Below are 18,799 nucleotides of genomic sequence, written 5' to 3' on the forward strand. Positions count from 1 at the left end.
GACTTTACACGATACTTTCTATTGTAGGACATACTGATTCCAACCCTCTTTGGACTGACAGGAAGAAAAACAAATATACAAAAATTAGAGAGACTAGAATAAGTTTAAAAATAATTCTGATTTAATTTGTTAAGATAAAAGTATGTTTTAATGCTGTATGAGGCCTACAATATGAGTTGGAAATTAACGTTGTTAAATTTTCCATGCTATGCATGCCTTATTCCTAAAGTGTTGAAGCTAGTGTGAATGTGGTAACTTATTTATTGCAGAGGATTAATCATCTCATTTTTTGTTCTCATTTTTTGTTCAAAACACAAGTTTGATTTTTCCAGGGTATACTCTTCCACTTTAGGCCAGAAGTGAGATCTTTGTGATAGATTTCTCATGCGCTGGTGACTCAACATCACTGGAAGGAGGAAAGAGGCAATGTTTTATAGTTCTCTGTATCTTTGGGATCTAGCATAAAATAAGTGCTCATTACTGATTGATAATGTTGGTGGTACTTTTTCTTTATATTCAGAGGAAAAAAGCAGTGAACTATCAAGGTTGAAGGAGAGTCCATAACATATGTATTTCTTTTGCTTATAGTTATAGTCAGAAAATGCTACACCATAACTATATTATGATGAAGACACTGGTCTGAACATGTGAGAGAATGCTTTAGAAAGTACTAAAGAAAAAACTGTGATAGGTGGCAAGGGGAAGAAGTAAGAAGGAGCTAAGATTTTGTGATTTGATTAGAACCTGGACAGCTCAGGCTGCTTTTTATTGTTTCTTTATAGCAGCATAGCAAATAACTTGTTTTCATTTGTATTTAATAAACTGAAAAGGAAAGGTCATAACATTTCTTAAAATTCATCTAGCAATTACCATCTCCATATTAAATGACAAAGACACAGAAAGAGATTACTGGGCAGAAGAACAAGAATCCAGTTATTGCTCCAGAGTGAAAGTCTCTCTAATTAAAAAATGGGTAGCAGGTTGGAAAAAAAATGACAGGGAGAACCTGTATGGAAGCTAAAGAGGTGAATATAACCTTACCCAACTCTGGCTGAAATCTTGATGGAGATACCTGATCATGCTCCTCCATTAATTGCTTCAGTTTTTTAGCATGGACTTTTCCCACATAGTGAGACTGAGCAACAACTGGAGAGCTAAATATCATGTTGCAGAGATCACAAAATTTGTTTCTGTCCACTACATTACTCCTATGCACCTGAAATAAGCACAATGTTGAAATAAGCACAATCTTGTTAGAATGATTTGATAACTCAAAGTTTAGAATTATGACATCAATATAGGCCACTTACCTTAAATTTCTTAACATCCATCTTCATTTTCTTACCAGGCACTTCGTTTTGTTCCCCATGAATTTGAGAATAAAACCTAACATTTTGAGCATGTTTCTCACTCTGAAAAAAGATATAATATGGCTTTGTACATTCAATGACAGAGGCACCCCAAATTTATACCTCTCTGAATTTCAGGATGGCATTTGTGAGTTGTAATGTATGTGGTGTGTACCAAGTTTATGAAAGAGCTTCACATGCTTTTTCAAATCTCTAAATCTCAGTTAAAATGAAAATAATACTATAATTTAGAGGTCAATAACTTTATGTTCTTGTTTTTAACAGGCTCCTGGTTGCTTCTCAGTATCAAATTTCTTCTGCTTACTTACACATATTGGGCAACATACCCAGATAAAAGACTGCATGTTTCAGCTTCCCTTTCAGCAAAATGTAACCATATGACTAGATTCTGGCCAAAAAGATATAATCTGAACTGTTCGGTGGAACTTCTGAGAAACCTCCTTAACAGGCTTGGAGATGAGCCCCTCTTCCAGCCTTCTTCCCTCCTGTTTCTGGAATTAAGATGGAAAGGTCAGAGTTCGAACAGTCATCTGGGACTATGGGGGATCTTGAGGACAAAAGCTAGCTCATCAAAACAAAAAGACAGAAAATACCTAGGTCCCTGATGATGTCATGGAACTGTCATATCAGCTTTGCACTGGATACCTCTCAAATTCTTTTATGTGAAGATTTTAACCCTTCAAGGTTAATTAAGCATATTAGAGATTAGAAAAATCTCTAAAAATGTATAACAAAATATATAAGAATAACAAAAGTATTGGTGTTGTGGTAGAAGGGAAACTAATATTCCTGAGCACATGCTGTGAGACAATCACTATCTACAGAATTTTAAATTATGAAATATATCCATCTTATAGAAAAGCACAGGAAATAATATAGCTGAAGCCCATACCCACCACATATGTAGTTCTACTTCCTCATGCCCACAATCTCTTCCTCCTTCACTCTCTCCCCATTAGTAACCACTGTCTTAGAGTTGATCTATATCATTTTATTTCATGCTTTTCCTCTTTTACCACATATGCATGTACCCATAAATGGTATTATATACTATCATCATTTAAAATTTTTATGAAAATAGAACCATTATATTCATATCCTTTTCAACTTGCTTTTTATAACTCTCTATTATATTTTTAAGATTTACCCATATTGGTACAGATACTTCTCATTCATTTCTGCTACATGCTGCATAATATTCTACTCTATATGTTACCCATTTAGTCATATATTGAAGGCAGTTATATTTGTTTATTTGGCTATTACAAGCATTTCTCCATTGAATACATGTAAACACATCTCTTAATATATATGTCAAAGGCTTTCTTTAAAGTAGATACCTAGAAGTAGAATTCTCTTGACTTAAAATATTTGAGGATTTTCAACTATAATATGTATTATAAAATTTGCCCCCAAAGATGTTGCAGCAGCCCACAACTCCAAATGCAGTGAATTTAAAGGTTTCTGTCTTTGTATATTCTCCTGAAGTGTTATGTGCTATTAGATTTTAATTTTTGACATGATGATTTTGATAACACAGCTCATCACTTTAACTTACATTTCCTGTATGATCACTAGTGAAGCTGAGTATCTCTTCTATAGCCTGTTCATATTACTTTCCCATTTTTCTACTGGGTTGTTTCTTGTTCTAACTGATACATAGTCCTTTATATATTCTAGACACTAATCTTTTGTTACCTACATGAGCTATAAATACCACTCAATATGTGATTTGTCTTTTACCTTTATGATTTTTTTCATATAAATTTTCCTGACTACATCTTTATTTTAAAGCTATAGCAATGAGGCAAAACTCTTGTACAGAAAGGCAAACAAAGCAATACAATAACACAGAATAATAGCCACAAAACAAACATATATATGAAATTTAGAATATGAAAGAAGTGTCACTACAAATCAATGGGGCAAGAATGGACTGTGAAATCAACAGTGCTGAGACACCTGGCTTTCTGTATGGAAAAAATGTCATCAACACCCTCCTCCACATGCAAAAATCAATCCTAGATGGATTAACACTTTAACATATTAAATAAAACTTTTAAAGGTATTAGAAGAAAATAGAGGGAAGTATCTATATGACAAAAGTGCAAGAAATGGTTGCTTAAACAAATAAGTATATACAAAAAGGGAAATATTAATAACTGCAACATCATTAAAATTCAAAACTTCTTTGTCAAAGGTTAATTGGCCATATAATTGTAGATTTATTTCTGGGTTTTCTATTCTGTTCCATTGATCTATGTGTCCATTTTTGTGCCAGTACCATACTGTTCTTTTTTAATGTTTATTTATTTATTTTGAGAGAGAGATAGAGAGCAGGGGAGGGGCAAAGAGAGAGGGAGATGGAGAATCCCAAGCAGGCTCTACAGCTGTCAGCGCAGAACCTGACGTGGGGCTCAAACTCATGAACTGTGAGATCATGACCTGAGCCAAAACCAAGAGTCGGAGACTTAACCGACTGAGCCACCCAGGCGCCCCAGTACCATACTGTTTTGATCACTAAAGCTTTGTAACATAACTTGAAGTCCGGAATAGTGATGATACCTCCAGCTTTGCTTTTCTTTTTCAAGATTGTTTTCACTACTCCAGGTATGTTGTGGTTCCATATAAATTTTAGGACTGTTTGTTCTAGTTCTGTGAAAAATGTTTTTGGTATTTTGATAAGGATTGCATTAAATGTGTAGATGGATTTGGGGAGTATAGACATTTAACAATATTTGTTCTTCCAATCCATGAACATGGAATGTCTTTCCATTTCTTTGTGTCCTCTTCATTTCAGCAGTGTTTTATAGTTTTCAAAGTACAAGTCTTTACCCATTTTGGTTAGATTAATTCCTAGGTATCTTACTGGTTTTTGTGTAATTATAAATGAATTTATTCCTTAATTTCTCTTTCTGCTGTTTCATTATTGGTGTATAGAAATGTAACAGATTTTGGGGCGCCTGGGTGGCTCAGTTAAGCATCTGACTTCAGCTCAGGTCATGATCTCATGGTTCGTGGGTTTGAGCCCCGCACTGGGCTCTGTGTTGACAGCTCAGAGCCTGGAGCCTATTTCTGATTCTGTCTCTCTCTCTCTCTCTCTCTCTGCACCTCCCCCCCACACACTCTCTCTCTCAAAAATAAGTAAACCTTAAAAAATTTAAAAAAGTAACAGATTTCTGAATATTGATTATGTATCCTGTGACTTTACTGAATTTGTTTATCAGTTACAGCAGTTTTTTAGGTGGAGTCCTTTGGGAAAACTGGACAGCAATATGCAAATGAAACTGGACCACTTTCTTACATGACACACAAAAATAAATTCAAAATGGATTAAACACCTAAATATGAGACCTGAAACCATAAAAAACCTAGAGGAGGACATAGGCAGTAACCTCTTTGATATGGGCTGTAGCTACTTCTTTCTAGATATGTCTCCTGAGGCAAGGTAAACAAGAGCAAAAATAAACAATTGGAAATTCATCAAAACAGAAAGCTTCTGCACAGCAAAGGAAACAATCAACAAAACTAAAAGGCAACCTGCAGAATGGGAGAAGATATTTGCAAATAAAATATCTGATAAATGGTTTGTAACCTAAATATATTAAGAACTTATCAAATTCAACACCCCAAAATGAATAATTCAATTAAAAAATGGGCAGAGGAGGGGTGCCCCGGTGGCCTGGTGGGTTAAGCATCTGACTTCGGCTCAGGTCGTGATCTCACAGTTTGTGAGTTTGAGCCCCATGTTGGATTCTGTGCTGACAGCTCAGACCCTGGAGCTTGCTTTGGATTCTGTGTCTCCTTCTTTGCCCCTCCCCACCCCCCTCTCTCTCTCAAAAATAAACATTAAAACTTTTCCTTTAAAAATAGGCAGAGGACATGAATAGAACTTTTTCCAAAGAAGATATCCAGATGGCCAGCAAACACATGAAAAGATGCTCAATATCACTCATCATCAGGGAAATACAAATCATAACTACAATGAGATATCACCTCATACCTGTCAGAATAGCTAAAATCAACAACACAGGAAACAACAGATGTTGGTGAGGATGTGAATAAAGGGGAACCCTCTTGCACTGTTGGTGGGAATGCAAACTAGTGCAGCCACTATGGAAAACAGTATGGAAGTTCCTCAAAAAGTTAAAAACAGAAGTACCCTGTGGTCCAACAATTGCACTAGTGGTATTTATCCAAAGAATACAAAAATACTAATTCAAAGGGATACCTACACCCAGATGTTTATAACAGCATTATCTATAACAGCTAAATTATGGAAACAGCCCAAGTATCCATTGACTGATGAATGGATAAAAAAGAAGTGGTATATATATACAATGGAATATTACTCAGCCATTAAAAAAATGAAATCTTGCCATTTGAAATGACATGGATGAAGCTGGAGAGTATAATGTTAAATGAAATAAGTAATTCAGAGAAAGACAAATACCATATGAATTCACTCATATATGGAATTTAAGAAACAAAACAAACAAGCAAAAGGAAAAAAGAGAGAGAGAGAGAGAGAGAGATCTCTTAACTATAGAGATCAAATTAATGGTTACCAGAGGGGAGGTGGGTTGAGAACGGGTTAAATAGGTGATGGGGACTGAGGCGTGCATTTGTTGTGATGACCACCACATGTTGTATGTAAATGTTAAATCACTAAATTCTATCCCTGAAACTAATACTACACTATATGTTAAACAAAAACTTGAAAAAAAGAAAAAAATCATAACCTATAAAATCTAGAATAAAATTGATAATAAATGGAATTTTAAAAGACATATGTAGACAATTTTCTATTCTTATTAAAACTATATTGGGTTTCAAAAATGTATTTTGGAATTTTAAAGAAAAACAATTCATTCAAAAGTACTTATTTCATAATATAGTGAATAGCAAACCTGGCTCTTAGGAAATTTAGCTTTGCTTTCCCCAAAACTTTCCAGAGTAGAATAGCTTTTCAAAGGTTCAGAATTCTGTAAAATGTTTTTATTAAAAAAAGTCTTTTTGAAAATGTGTAAACTTTCAAAGTACTATAATTGGCAATGTTTTAAATATCAATCTCATTTTATAAAGTGCCAACTTTTTATTATAGGCTAGTAACAAACATTTTGTAATCATACAATGTGTAAACTTATCTGTTTGCTTTTTAGTATAATACATTTTTTACAGTGCATTTTTATTGACTGCATTATTTGTAGAGTCTATGAAAATAAGGAAAGTATATTATTTATAATTTAATCCCCCTAACAATCCAAGCTCTGAAATACTGGAAGTTCTCAATAAATATTTGTTAATAAAAAAGCCACAACATTACATAATGCCTTATCACCATGAAAATATTACAGAAAAAAATAAAAAGATGTAATGATAGGGCAGATTGTCCAGAATATGCTCTTATATGAAAAAACAAGTAAAAACCAACAGATACAATTCTCTTTTGTTAAGATGTGTGTGTGTGTGTGTGTGTGTGTGTGTGTGTGTATGCACGTTCAGAAAGCATACTGGAATCATATCAGCAAAAGAGAAGTTAAGTGATGGTTACCTACAAGTGACAGAATTATAACTGAATGTGATTTTCTCATGATTTTGTGCATTTTCTACGCTGAATAGTACTTCATAAGCCCATAAAAAGATGTTTTTTCACATTTAAATTCAAATGGTTCTAACCACAGTTATCACAGAGCCCCTTGATTGTGTGTCTCTCTTTACTAACTCTGAATCTTTGAACTCTGGCGTCTGAAGATGTACTAGGCACTCTCACATATTTGATTTCATTTAATTCTCACATGTTTAATAAGAGAGATTTTACCACCCCTATTTTGCAGGTTCAAGGAACATGCTCAGAGAGGTAAAATGACTTGCCCAGGGTTACACAGCAGTGATGGGAGTTAAAGCTTGAATGTATGTCCTCTCAATCCACATCTAACAAAATTTCCCTGTCATTACAGTAATTGAATCCCAGTCAATGTAAGAAGGAAATATAGCTACCAATAATATTAGCAATGGACAAAATGAGACATTTTTAAAAAAAAAATTTAATGTTTATTTTTATTTTTGAGGAAGAGAGAGACAGAGCGTGAGTGGGGGAAGGACAGAGAGAGAGAGGGAGACACAGAATTTGAAACAGGCTCCAGGCTCTGAGCTGTCAGCACAGAGCCCAACGCAGGGCTCAAATTCGGAAACAGCAAGATCATGACCTAGGCCGAAGTCAGACGCTCAACCGACTGAGCCAACCAGGCATCCCTAAGACAAGATGTGTTTTAAAAAGTAAAGCTGCCATTATATTTTTTTAGAGTAAATTTATCTAGTACTTTTAGTAACCCAGACCTTAGATATGAAATAAATCCAATAGCTCACTGTATAGAAATGAGAGGTAACACCAAATGAGAGAAAAGAACACTGGACATGAAAGAAGGAATCATTGTTAAGCTTAGTCATGCCAATGATGCTATGAAAAATCATGATCCCTCTGGTACTCAGTTTTCTAATCAGTAAACCAAAGGAGTAAGAACATTAAATATTCCCTCTTCTAGTTTTAGAATTTTATGGTCCTGTGCTTAAAAACATGTTGGTTAAGAGGAAACTGAGCAGCTTAGTCGGTTAAGCATCTGACTCTTGATTTTGGCTCAGTTCATAATCTCATACTTTGAGACTGAGCCCTATGTTGGGCTCTGCGCTGACAGCACAGAGCGTGTTTGGGGTTCTCTCTCTCTCTCTCTCTCTGCCCCTTCTGTGCTTGTGTGCATGCGTGTGTGCATGGGCTCTCTATCTCTCTCAAATAAATAAAAACAAACATTAAAAAAAAAACTGTTGGCTAAGTCAAATGCAAGACAGGTTAATTTTGTTTTTATAGCCTTCATTTACTGTACACAAAGACTCTGGAGTTTTATAATATGCCTTGATAAACATTAATAGTTACCTACTCAAGCTTTAAAATGCCTCCCTTATATTTACTACAAGGACTTGAAGAGACAGTGGTTTGATGAATACAAAGGGAGGCAGAATGGTGTGAAGAAAAGAAAAGAAGCTCGTAATCAAAAAGATTTTAAACTCAAATTCCCCAAACTTAAGCTAGTAAGTTACTGTCCCTCTCTGAGCCAGTCTCATCATCCATCAAAGGGAAATAATTCCACCTACTTCACAGGATTTTCATAAGAGCCAAAAACGATAAAATATGAAGTTTATCTGCCACATTTAAAAGCCTACATTAGATTCTATTCCCATTATTTTTAACCTACCTCATAATGTGAAATCCTTTGTGATTCAAACTGTAGCACCACTCCACATATATTACAAAAGTTATCTGTAAAAAGTTCAGTCTTTTCCTGTTCATTCCAAGTCATATCTATGAATAAAATAAAGGGAAGTGAGACACATTAATTAATACTTAAAGTTATCATTTTCATTCATTTCACATGTCACCTCAAATCTGAGTAGTTGTGAGGCTACAGTAATAGCTTTTTGCTTAACGAGTATGCAATTTAAATAAAATGTGTATATTAAGTATGCTTCCAATGTCTGATACAGCAAGAGTTACTTATTTAGTATGATAAGTCTAAGCAATACCATTCCAAAAGGAAAGTTATATTTATGTGGGTATCAGTAACTTCATGAAATTCGTAGAATGATCTAGGGCACCAATAATGAAAGGCAGGATTAAAAAAATAGCCTTGGAATTTTGTTTTACAGCAGATAATTATTAGAAAAGCATTGTTTTAAGGCTATCACCTGTCTAGAGCTATGGCTCCAATGTTACCTAAAAACCATTTGGAACCACAAACTTTGCTGATGGTAGGCAAACATCCTCCATTGTTTTTTTTTTTAAACTAGCATGTTCATCTGGCCAAACATGTCTCACACAAGCCCCTCAAAGCTATAAAATAATGTACATATAATAACATCTAGAAATTACACTATAGTGTTTCTCACTGTATTAATAACACATATTGAAACTTTCTGCATTTACACTTGAGGTTCACACTTCTATCAAAAGTTCTTAACAGCTGCAATGTATTCTGACAAAGTTTATTAGCTTATCTATAGGGTATAAATCACAAAACATCAAATTTTACTTGCTATTTGGTATTTAAATGAATAAGCTGATACCACATATTTATGGAGAAATGCCAATAATACATTAAATAGGTAAAAATTGTAGAACAATAAATATATCAAATTCCCAACACTAACAAAAATTAAATATACACCACATAGAAAAAATATGAGAAGTTATAAATTAAATTTAAAAGTTGTTAATTTTGGGAAATGGGGTTAGAAAAGGAACAAAGGGAGAAAATTTAACATTTTATTCTTTTCAATTATCTTGTTTTAATTTTTGCAAAATACATGTAAGCCTTTCTATTTCAGTCAGTTAAGCATATGGCTCTTGATTTCAGCTTAGGTCATGATCTTGTGGTTCATGGGATTGGCCCCACCTCGGGCTCTGTGCTGACAGCATGGAGCCAGCTTGGGATTCTCTCTCCCTCTCTGTCTAGCCTTCACCCATTCTCTCTCTCTCTCTTTTTCAAAATAAATAAACTTAAAAAATCTTTTAAATATACTTATTTTAGAAGTTATTTTGGATATCTTCAACTAAGCTTAATTTTCAGTATCACTGTATGCACTAAAAAGGCTTATTTAAAAAACTGTCCAAGATAAGAATAACTGTAATTAACATCACTAATCATTAGGGCAATGGAAATTAAAACCACAATGAGTGTCATTATACCTGTCATAATGGCTAAAATAAAAAACACAAAAAAATCACAAGCATTGGTGAGGATGTGGAGAAAAAGGAACCCTCATATGCTATCAGTGGGAATGCAACATTGGTGCAGTCACTGTGGAAAACAGTATGGAGCTTCCTCAAAAATTAAACATACAATTACCATATGATCTACTAATTCCACCACTGGGTATTTACCCAAAGAAAACAAACACACTAATTTGAAAAGATACATGCACCCCTATGTTTACTGCAGCATTATTTGCAACAGTCAAATATAGAAGCAACCCAAGTGTCCATCCATAGATGAGTGGATAAAAAAGATGTGATATCTTACTCATATGTGGAATATTACTCAGTCATAAAAAAGAATGAAATCTTGCCATCTGCAACAACATGGATGGATCTAGAAAGTAGAATGCTAAGTTAAATAAGTCAGTCAGAGACAGACAAATACCATACCATTTCACTCATACATAGAATTTAAGAAACAAAACAAATGAACAAAGTAAAAAAGATACAAACCAAAAAACAGACTCTTAAATACAGCTCAAAAACTGGTGGTTTCCAGAGGAAAGGTGGGTGGGGGAAGGAGTGAAATAGATAAAAAGCATGAAGAGTACACTTATTTTGATGAGCACTGAGAAACATAAAGAATTGTTGTATCATTATATAGTACATCTACAACTAATATAACACTGTATGTTAATTATACTTTAAAAAATAAAGAATAACTGTAATTAAGAACATGTCAGAAATGCCTTGATTGACAGTTAAATATTTATCCCTGTAATATATAGATAGCATCCCCTCTGAATTTAATTTTTTAGGTTGCTTTAGAATATATATGATTTATCTAACTCTGACTCTAAACTCAGCAAGATAAAGAGGTTAAAATGCATTTCAGGACTTCCCTTGTTTCAGAATTAACGATTATATGCAATCTGAGTATGCTGGTAAGATTTCAAATTTCCCTTAAAAATTTTTCACTAGTAAATATTTCATTTGTCAGCAATATAACTTATGGAGAGAATGTATCTTTTAAGAAGACAAAAGGAAACTACTAATTTAGAGGTTCAATAATTCCTAAAATTTAACACTCCTTTCTCTCCTAAATATGGAATTAAATCTGGAATTACTTAATTCCAGATTTCCCCAAGTCTCAGTACTCAGTGTTGGAAACTGACACTCAAATTTGGAAACACCAAGTCTGAGTATTTTAACCTAGACTTTCATTACTGGTGCCCCACATCATTTTCATGAAGCCCATGAAGTTACTGGCACCCCTTTACCTTTTTCTTTAGAATGGTATTGCCTAGATGTACTGCCTTTGACTCATTTCTTCAAACAAGTTCTTGGTCTGTTTTTCTTTATTAAATGGCACAATACTCCAGGCTTAAAATCTCAGCCTTTCTTCTCCCCAGAAAAACACTATTTCATATCAATTTTAGCTTATAACATTATTTCTTATCCATCTCTTCCTTTTCATTTCCCGTAACACTACCCTTGTTCAGGTCATCAGTGCCTTTAGGCATCATTTAACTTTGTGATATTTATTTATTTATTTATTTATTTATTTATTTATTTATTTAAAATAATTTTTGGATTGTTTATTTTTGAGAGAGAGAGACACCTAGTGTGAGCGGGGGAGGGTCAGAGAGAAAGGGAGACACAGAATCTGAAGCAGGCTCCAGGCTCTGAGCTGTCAGCACAGTGCCCGACACAGGGCTCGAACTCACAAACTGTGAAATCATGACCTGAGCTGAAGTCGGCTGCTTAACCGACTGAGCTACCCAGGCGCCCCTAGCTTTGTGATATTTATTGAAGTTACTTTCAAAGTACTATGGTAGATTCTGGAAAGAGATAAGAAAAAAGAATGAGCATCTATTGAAGGCCTTCTATGTGTCAAATAAAACAACAGCTTATTCCTATAGTCCTTAAAACAAATCTGCGAGGTAAGTGGCATTTCACATATTCTGAAGATTAGAAAATAGGGATTTAGTACAATCAAAATTACTTGTCACATCTGTTATTTGGTGGAGCTAAAACTTGAAGTTTATCTTGAATTTTTCTATTATATGTACATAACTATCCACATGTTGGAAGTGACACAGCAAGTAAATAATTCCCAATCTCAAGGAATTTACAATTTAGTAATTTTAGTAAGTGTATAGGAAGTGTATAGAAAAAACTATGACCCCCATATGAAATGTCAGAAGTGATATAAAACACAAGGTACAGTGTGTTCCTAATGAGGACTTTTGGAAAAGCTTTCTAGAGAACAGGTTCTGAACTAAGATTTAAAAGGTGTATATAATTCAGGTAAAAAAAAACTGGAATAAATGTACTTGGGGAGAGGCAAGTATATGAAAGACAATAATTGAAAGGTTGCCATGAGGCCAAATCATAATTGTCTTCACTAGGGCATTTGGATTGAATTTTGCATTCAAAAAGGGAAAAGAAGTGGCTCACAATGGGCATATGAATTAGGAATCAGTTGCAGGAATGGGTCATTGAGGCTTGAAGCCTCAGGAGGGGCAGCAAGCACAGAAAGGAAGGAATGGATATAAGAGGCATATCTGTCAAAACTAGAGGGCATTAAATTCTGAGATTAGAATTTGCTAGGAATATGATGAGCTTTTAGATCTATCACATTTAAGCTTATACAATGTTATTCCTGATGCAAGAAGTGGAGTTTTGGCCTCAATTAAATTCAATAAATTCACCTACAGTTACTTGTCAATGGCAAATTATTTCCGAGTGTAATATTAGTGTGCTGATATTCTGACTTCAGTGAGTCAAAACTGAAATGCAGAAAAATCTGAAATTAAAAAAGAAGATACTGCAGTGTTGATGCACATTAAAATGTACGTAGGAGGATTTATGCTAATTTTCTTTAAACAGCATGCTTTCCCAATCAATTCAATACTATTAAATTTGCGTTCAAAATTTCAGGAACAAATCTTCATGTAAAAATTATTCTCAATCAGGGTATCACATCAAATTCACATGCACAGTTTTTCAACATCATACATGCTGGATTAAAAAATCTCTGTGGGTAGTCCAATCCATATAATTCTGATAATCAATCATGTTGGGAATCACTGCTCTACAGTACAGGCTAGATCCTTACACGTAATGGCTATCCAATACCTATTTGGTGACTAAGCTGATTGGTATACAGGTCATCTACAATGATACTTATCAAGCTAACTGCTTTAGTCTAACCTGAAAAGATTTTGGAAAAAAAGGAAAAAAAGAAAGAAAAGAAGTATTCTTTGGCACTATCTATGTAAATCTCCAGAGTTGAAATCCAAGAATCTGAGTTTTATTTATTTATTTTTTAGTGTTTTTATTTATTTCTGAGAGAGACAGAGAATGAGCAGGGGAGGGGCAGAGAGAGAGGGAGACACAGAACCTGAAGCAGGCTCCAGTCTCTGAGCTATCAGCACAGAGCCTGACACGGGGCTTGAACCCATGAACTGTGAGATCATGACCTGGGCCGAAGTCGGACGCTTAACTGACTGAGCTACTCAGGTGCCCCAAGAATCTGAGTTTTAAGTAGGGTCCCCAAGTAATCTCTTGAACAGCCTACCTAGTGATCCTGTTCAACCTTCCACAAGATAGTTCTGAACCCTGGCTACACATTAAAGTCATTTAGGTTGTTTTTAAAACATACCAATACCCAGACACCACTCCAGATCAATTAACCAGAATCTCTGGGAGTGGTTTCCCATCATAGTTTCTTGTTTGTTTTGTTTTTTAAAGTTTCCCAGGTGATTCTGTTGCACAGTGAAGGTTGAGAATCGCTGTTAGCCAAATTTTCATGTGTATTTTCGTTGAATGGAAATTTGTTTTCCTGGAGAGTAGGGGGTCTCAAACTTTAGTGTGCATCAGAATCATCTGGAAAGCCTGTTAAAAGATTAATTTTGGGGTCCCATCCCCAAACTTCTTATTCAGTTGTTCTGGGGTTGGGGACCAAGAATGTACAGTTTTTTATAAGTTCACGGGTGAAACTGTTCCAACACTCGTCCAGGGATCAGACTTAGACCATGCTTAGCGCTTCTACTAGTCGTGGTTCTATTCCTTGAAGGCATGGTAAATATAATCCCTCTTCTAAAATGGCAATCCTCAAATATTTTAGTAGAACCATTACATCTTTATTGCTCCCCCCCTTAGCCTTTTAGTGAACTGATCCCAGCTCTGTCATCCAGCTGAATGTCCAGTGCTCTCACTGTTTACCTAAATCTCTGCAATTCATAAAGTGAATAAGCACAATCACCCTAATTGGGTCACAATAACAAAATAGTAAAATGAGATCATCACCTCATTTTTTATTGTAGTAAAAATGCATAATATAAAACTTACCACTGTAACCATTTTTAAGTGTAGAGTTCAGTAGTGTTAAGTATATTCACCTCTCTGTTTTGAATGTTTCTCTTCTATTAATATAGCCTAAGATAGCCTCACCAATTTTTTTGGTGGGCACATCATACTATTGACTCATGACAGGCTAACTTTTGTAAAACACAAGCTTCTACTGGGTGTTGTATGTAAATGATGAATAACAATTCTACTCCTGAAACCAATATTATACTGAATGTTCACTAAAATTTAAGTAAAAAATAAAATAAAAATAAACCATCCCCACAATGATAATAAATTTGTGCTTAACTTGAATAAAGATAATAGTTTTTTTTAATTTTTTTTTCAACGTTTATTTATTTCTGGGACAGAGAGAGACAGAGCATGAACGGGGGAGGGGCAGAGAGAGAGGGAGACACAGAATTGGAAACAGGCTCCAGGCTCTGAGCCATCAGCCCAGAGCCCGACGCGGGGCTCGAACTCACGGACCGGACCGCGAGATCGTGACCTGGCTGAAGTCGGATGCCCAACCGACTGCGCCACCCAGGCGCCCCAAGATAATAGTTTTAAGAAAAAAAAATTAAAAAATACAAGCTTCTTGGGGCACCTGGGTGGCTCAGTCAGTTAAGTGTCTGACTTCTGCTCAGGTCATGATCTCACAGTTCGTGGGTTTGAGCCCCACATCAGGCTCCGTGCTGACAGCTCAAAGCCTGGAGCCTGCTTCCGATTCTGTCTCCCTCTCTCTCTGCCCCTCCCTTACTCTCAATCTGTCTCTCTTTCTCTCTCAAAAATAAGTAAGCATTAAAAATTTTAGAAAAAAATACAAGCTTCTTTTTCACCTGGAGCTGTTAAACTGTCACTCTAGGACATAGTTATATAGATAGAAATTTTTATGGATCCCCAACCAGACCCAATATACACTTAGATTTGTCTCATTTAAGTTTCATTTGTTAGATTCTACCAATAATTCTGGCCTCTCAAGATCTTTTCAGATCCTGAAACTATAGACAAGAGGTTTGTAGAAGGTGGCTTCTTACAACAATTATACATGATGGGGTATTATTTTTCAGAGGGTATCCCACACTGCCAAGTTCTCTTCAAACTGCATTTCCCCTAAATTTGATATGAATGTGATGATATCTACTTTCTAAAGGTAATACCTGAGACCTGGAAAGGTCAAGCAATTTGTCCAAAGTTACACAGTAAGCATCAGAGCCAGGATTCCAATCTAAGTCTGCCCAAGATATCCCTGAGAGTTAGTTTTTAAAAAGGCCAAAGTCTTAAATGAGAAACTTCCTCTCTAGGTCTGGCATATATGAGAAATGCATGTCTACTTCACAAGAGATGCTAAATAAATGTTCCTTTGGACCCTGCTCTATCCTTATCCCCACTTTTGAGACATGATTTTTGGACTCTCAGAAGTAAATGGTCTATAGCAAATTCTAAAAGTGGGAGAGGTAATTGGTGATAGATAGTGCAGATGTTTTTCAGCCTGTCTTAGGGGGAAGACCTAGAAGGCAGGCAAACATCAGGGAATAGATGTTAAATTAGGAGTCATGTGAACAAATGATGTTGGCTGTGAGGAAGATGACTGGAACAGGAACTAATGCTTATTGTGTACTCACTATATGCCAGGAACTAAAGTTAAGTATTCTCACAAAGAACTGGGTCTTTGGAACTGGTTCTGGTAGGAATGAATACCTGAAGAAACTTCGCAATTTGTATCTCCCCCTTTTTCTTTTTTCTTCTTTGTACTCTCTTCACATCTTTTCTCTTCATAAACTGTTTAGAATTTGAAACAAATATATTTTTATTGGTTGGTTGTTAAATATGGGCTTCACACCAATTCTTAATTCCAAAAGCAGTAAGAGTTTTAAAAAGCACCAGAATGAGAGAGACTGCATGACAGTCTTTACCCTATTAACTAGCTTATGATTAATAACATATGCCACCTTTCAGATTTCCATTTCTAAAGTTTCTCTTGTACTTGACCATATATGGGTTGATAGTCACCAAAAAAAAATGTTGTATTTTAGAGAGAAATACAAAGAGAAGCAAAATTTTGGTGGGATTCTTATAGAAGGGTCCAAATATCTTAGCTGCTTCCAAATAAAAAGTCTATCAGGAAACACAAAAGATGATTTGAAGTTTTAAATAGCTATATAGTTATACAGAGTTTAGGGCCTAAAAATTCAAAAGGTCCTAATATTTTCCCCCTACTCCTCCATTATCTGCATTTCCTTATCTTTGTCCTAACCCTAAAACTGGTTCTCTCCAAGGTATTTCTTTGCAAAAACATACACAGAATTTTTATTACCAAATATAATGTTTTAGTCATCATAACTAATGTCAAATTGCTTTAAGCAAATTATAGTATTATTTTTGTTATAATATAGGTACAAGTGGCTCAGTTTTCTTTCCTGACAATGAAAACAACAAATTCATGGCAAATGGTCCTGCATCTTTCAATCTCATTTAGTTATAAGTTAGGAAAGCTATGGCTAAAAATATAAATAGATTACACATTAGAATATCAAATTACTAAATTAAATGCTGTGATGTGTGATTTCATCCCTCATCTGTAGCAAATAAAGTTTTGAACATGGGAACTTAAATCCCTCCCAGTTAATCATAGACATGTTGTTCTAATATTCCTAGCATAGTACTACTCACTTGTTCTTTATTACCTGACATATTTGGATTTTATGCCATCATAAACTTGGAAAAAAATATGGATAGGGGAACAAGATTTTATACTCAGAATCAAAGCCCGGTTTAGGTAGCTTGATAGCGAGATCTTAATGATACAATGCTGTGCTCTCAAATATGGACTGGGATATACTGTCTTTGAAACATACAGGAGCTTCTCATGCTGATAACATTTCTTTGTGTTTTAACATTAAAAAAAGCCATGAGGAATAAGAAAGTACTATCAAAAACTAGGTTCAAAATGGGAAGAGAACCTAAGGCTGATAAAGGAGTAAAGGCTTAAACCGACAGGATATGGAAAAGATAAAACCAATGTTTAATGCATGGTTCCATTTATATTCAAAGTGTAAGAGAGTAAAACTGCTTTGCAATGCTGTCCTCTGTGGTCACAATAAATGGTACACGTGTTCAGGTTGCCAACTGTTAAAAAATTAAGCATAGTTTATAAATATGTTATTTTACAGGAATTAGACACCTCATAAAGTTCTTTAGATTGGAGAAAGATGGTCATATAACAAAACTATGACCTACAGGTACAGAGTACTAGTTTGGGATGATGAAAGATTTCTAGAGATGGGCAGGGGTGAAGGTTGCCTAACAATGTGGATGTACCTAATGGCACTGAGTTGCACACTTAAAAATGCTTAAAATGGCAGTTTAATAAGAAATAAAATACTGAAAGTGTTAAAATAAAAGACAAAAGCACCTTCTTCTCCCTGAAGGGGAGTTCCCCTCCAGAGTCAACCCATCACTCAGAGGAAAATGCGTAAGTAATAAACCTTTGTTTTGCTACTATAACTAAGTGATCCTCTCTTGAATAACAATTATGAGGGTTATTTTATTTTATTTATTTATTTATTTATAATTTTTTTTTAACGTTTATTTATTTTTGAGACAGAGAGAGACAGAGCATGAACGGGGAGGGTCAGAGAGAGGGAGACACAGAATCTGAAACAGGCTCCAGGCTCTGAGCTGTCAGCACAGAGCCCGACGCGGGGCTCAAACTCACGGACCGCGAGATCATGACCTAAGCTGAAGTCGGCCACTTAACCGACTGAGCCACCCAGGCGCCCCTATGAGGGTTATTTTAAATCAAAGAGTGGTTTTGTGACAAATTATAAACAGGATCTGAGAAGAAAGTTCATGTATTTGGTGCTCCTACAATTTTACTATATTTATACATGACTTTAGCCTTTAGTGAGAGAATCAACTAAATTTCTATTAGTGAAAGTGTTTAGTCTTTTTATTTCCTTCCTACAAGAAGTGTTTACATGACTTGAGAAAGCAAAGCTTTCATAATAATTTGAAATGGGGGGAAAAACTATGACCTATAATACTGGGTAGTAGGGAAAAAAAATAAGCTTTTGAGTTGGTCAAACATATCCAAATCCCATCTCGATCTCTAACTATATACCCTTCAGCAAATTATTTAACCACTTGGAGCCAGTTTTTTCATCTAAAAAGTAAAGAAATATACTGTCTCTCCCAGGATGTGGTGAATATTAAATGAAACAAAAATTTAAAAAAAAATGTTCGGCACACAAAGTCACTTGATAAAATATGCTCGTTTACTAATTCAGAAGCTGAAATTTTTACTTAGGATTATATATAGTCAGTT

At 35.0% G+C, this 18,799-nt stretch overlaps 1 protein-coding gene across 2 annotated transcripts in view; it reads right to left on the reverse strand.

Moving 5' to 3' along the window:
• The window catches only part of ZMAT1 (zinc finger matrin-type 1), a 37,045-nt gene that overhangs the window by 11,824 nt on the left and 6,422 nt on the right, over nucleotides 1-18,799 (reverse strand). For both annotated transcript variants that reach the window (XM_047843871.1, XM_047843870.1), the window contains exons 2-4: nucleotides 8,621-8,727; nucleotides 1,311-1,412; nucleotides 1,042-1,216 (exon numbers count right to left, since the gene is read on the reverse strand). In XM_047843871.1, coding sequence (XP_047699827.1) covers nucleotides 1,042-1,216; nucleotides 1,311-1,412; nucleotides 8,621-8,727 — 384 coding nt within the window. The remainder of the gene's footprint in view (nucleotides 1-1,041; nucleotides 1,217-1,310; nucleotides 1,413-8,620; nucleotides 8,728-18,799) is intronic.

Source organism: Prionailurus viverrinus, chromosome X (assembly GCF_022837055.1).
Source record: "Prionailurus viverrinus isolate Anna chromosome X, UM_Priviv_1.0, whole genome shotgun sequence".
NCBI classification, from domain to species: domain Eukaryota; kingdom Metazoa; phylum Chordata; class Mammalia; order Carnivora; family Felidae; genus Prionailurus; species Prionailurus viverrinus.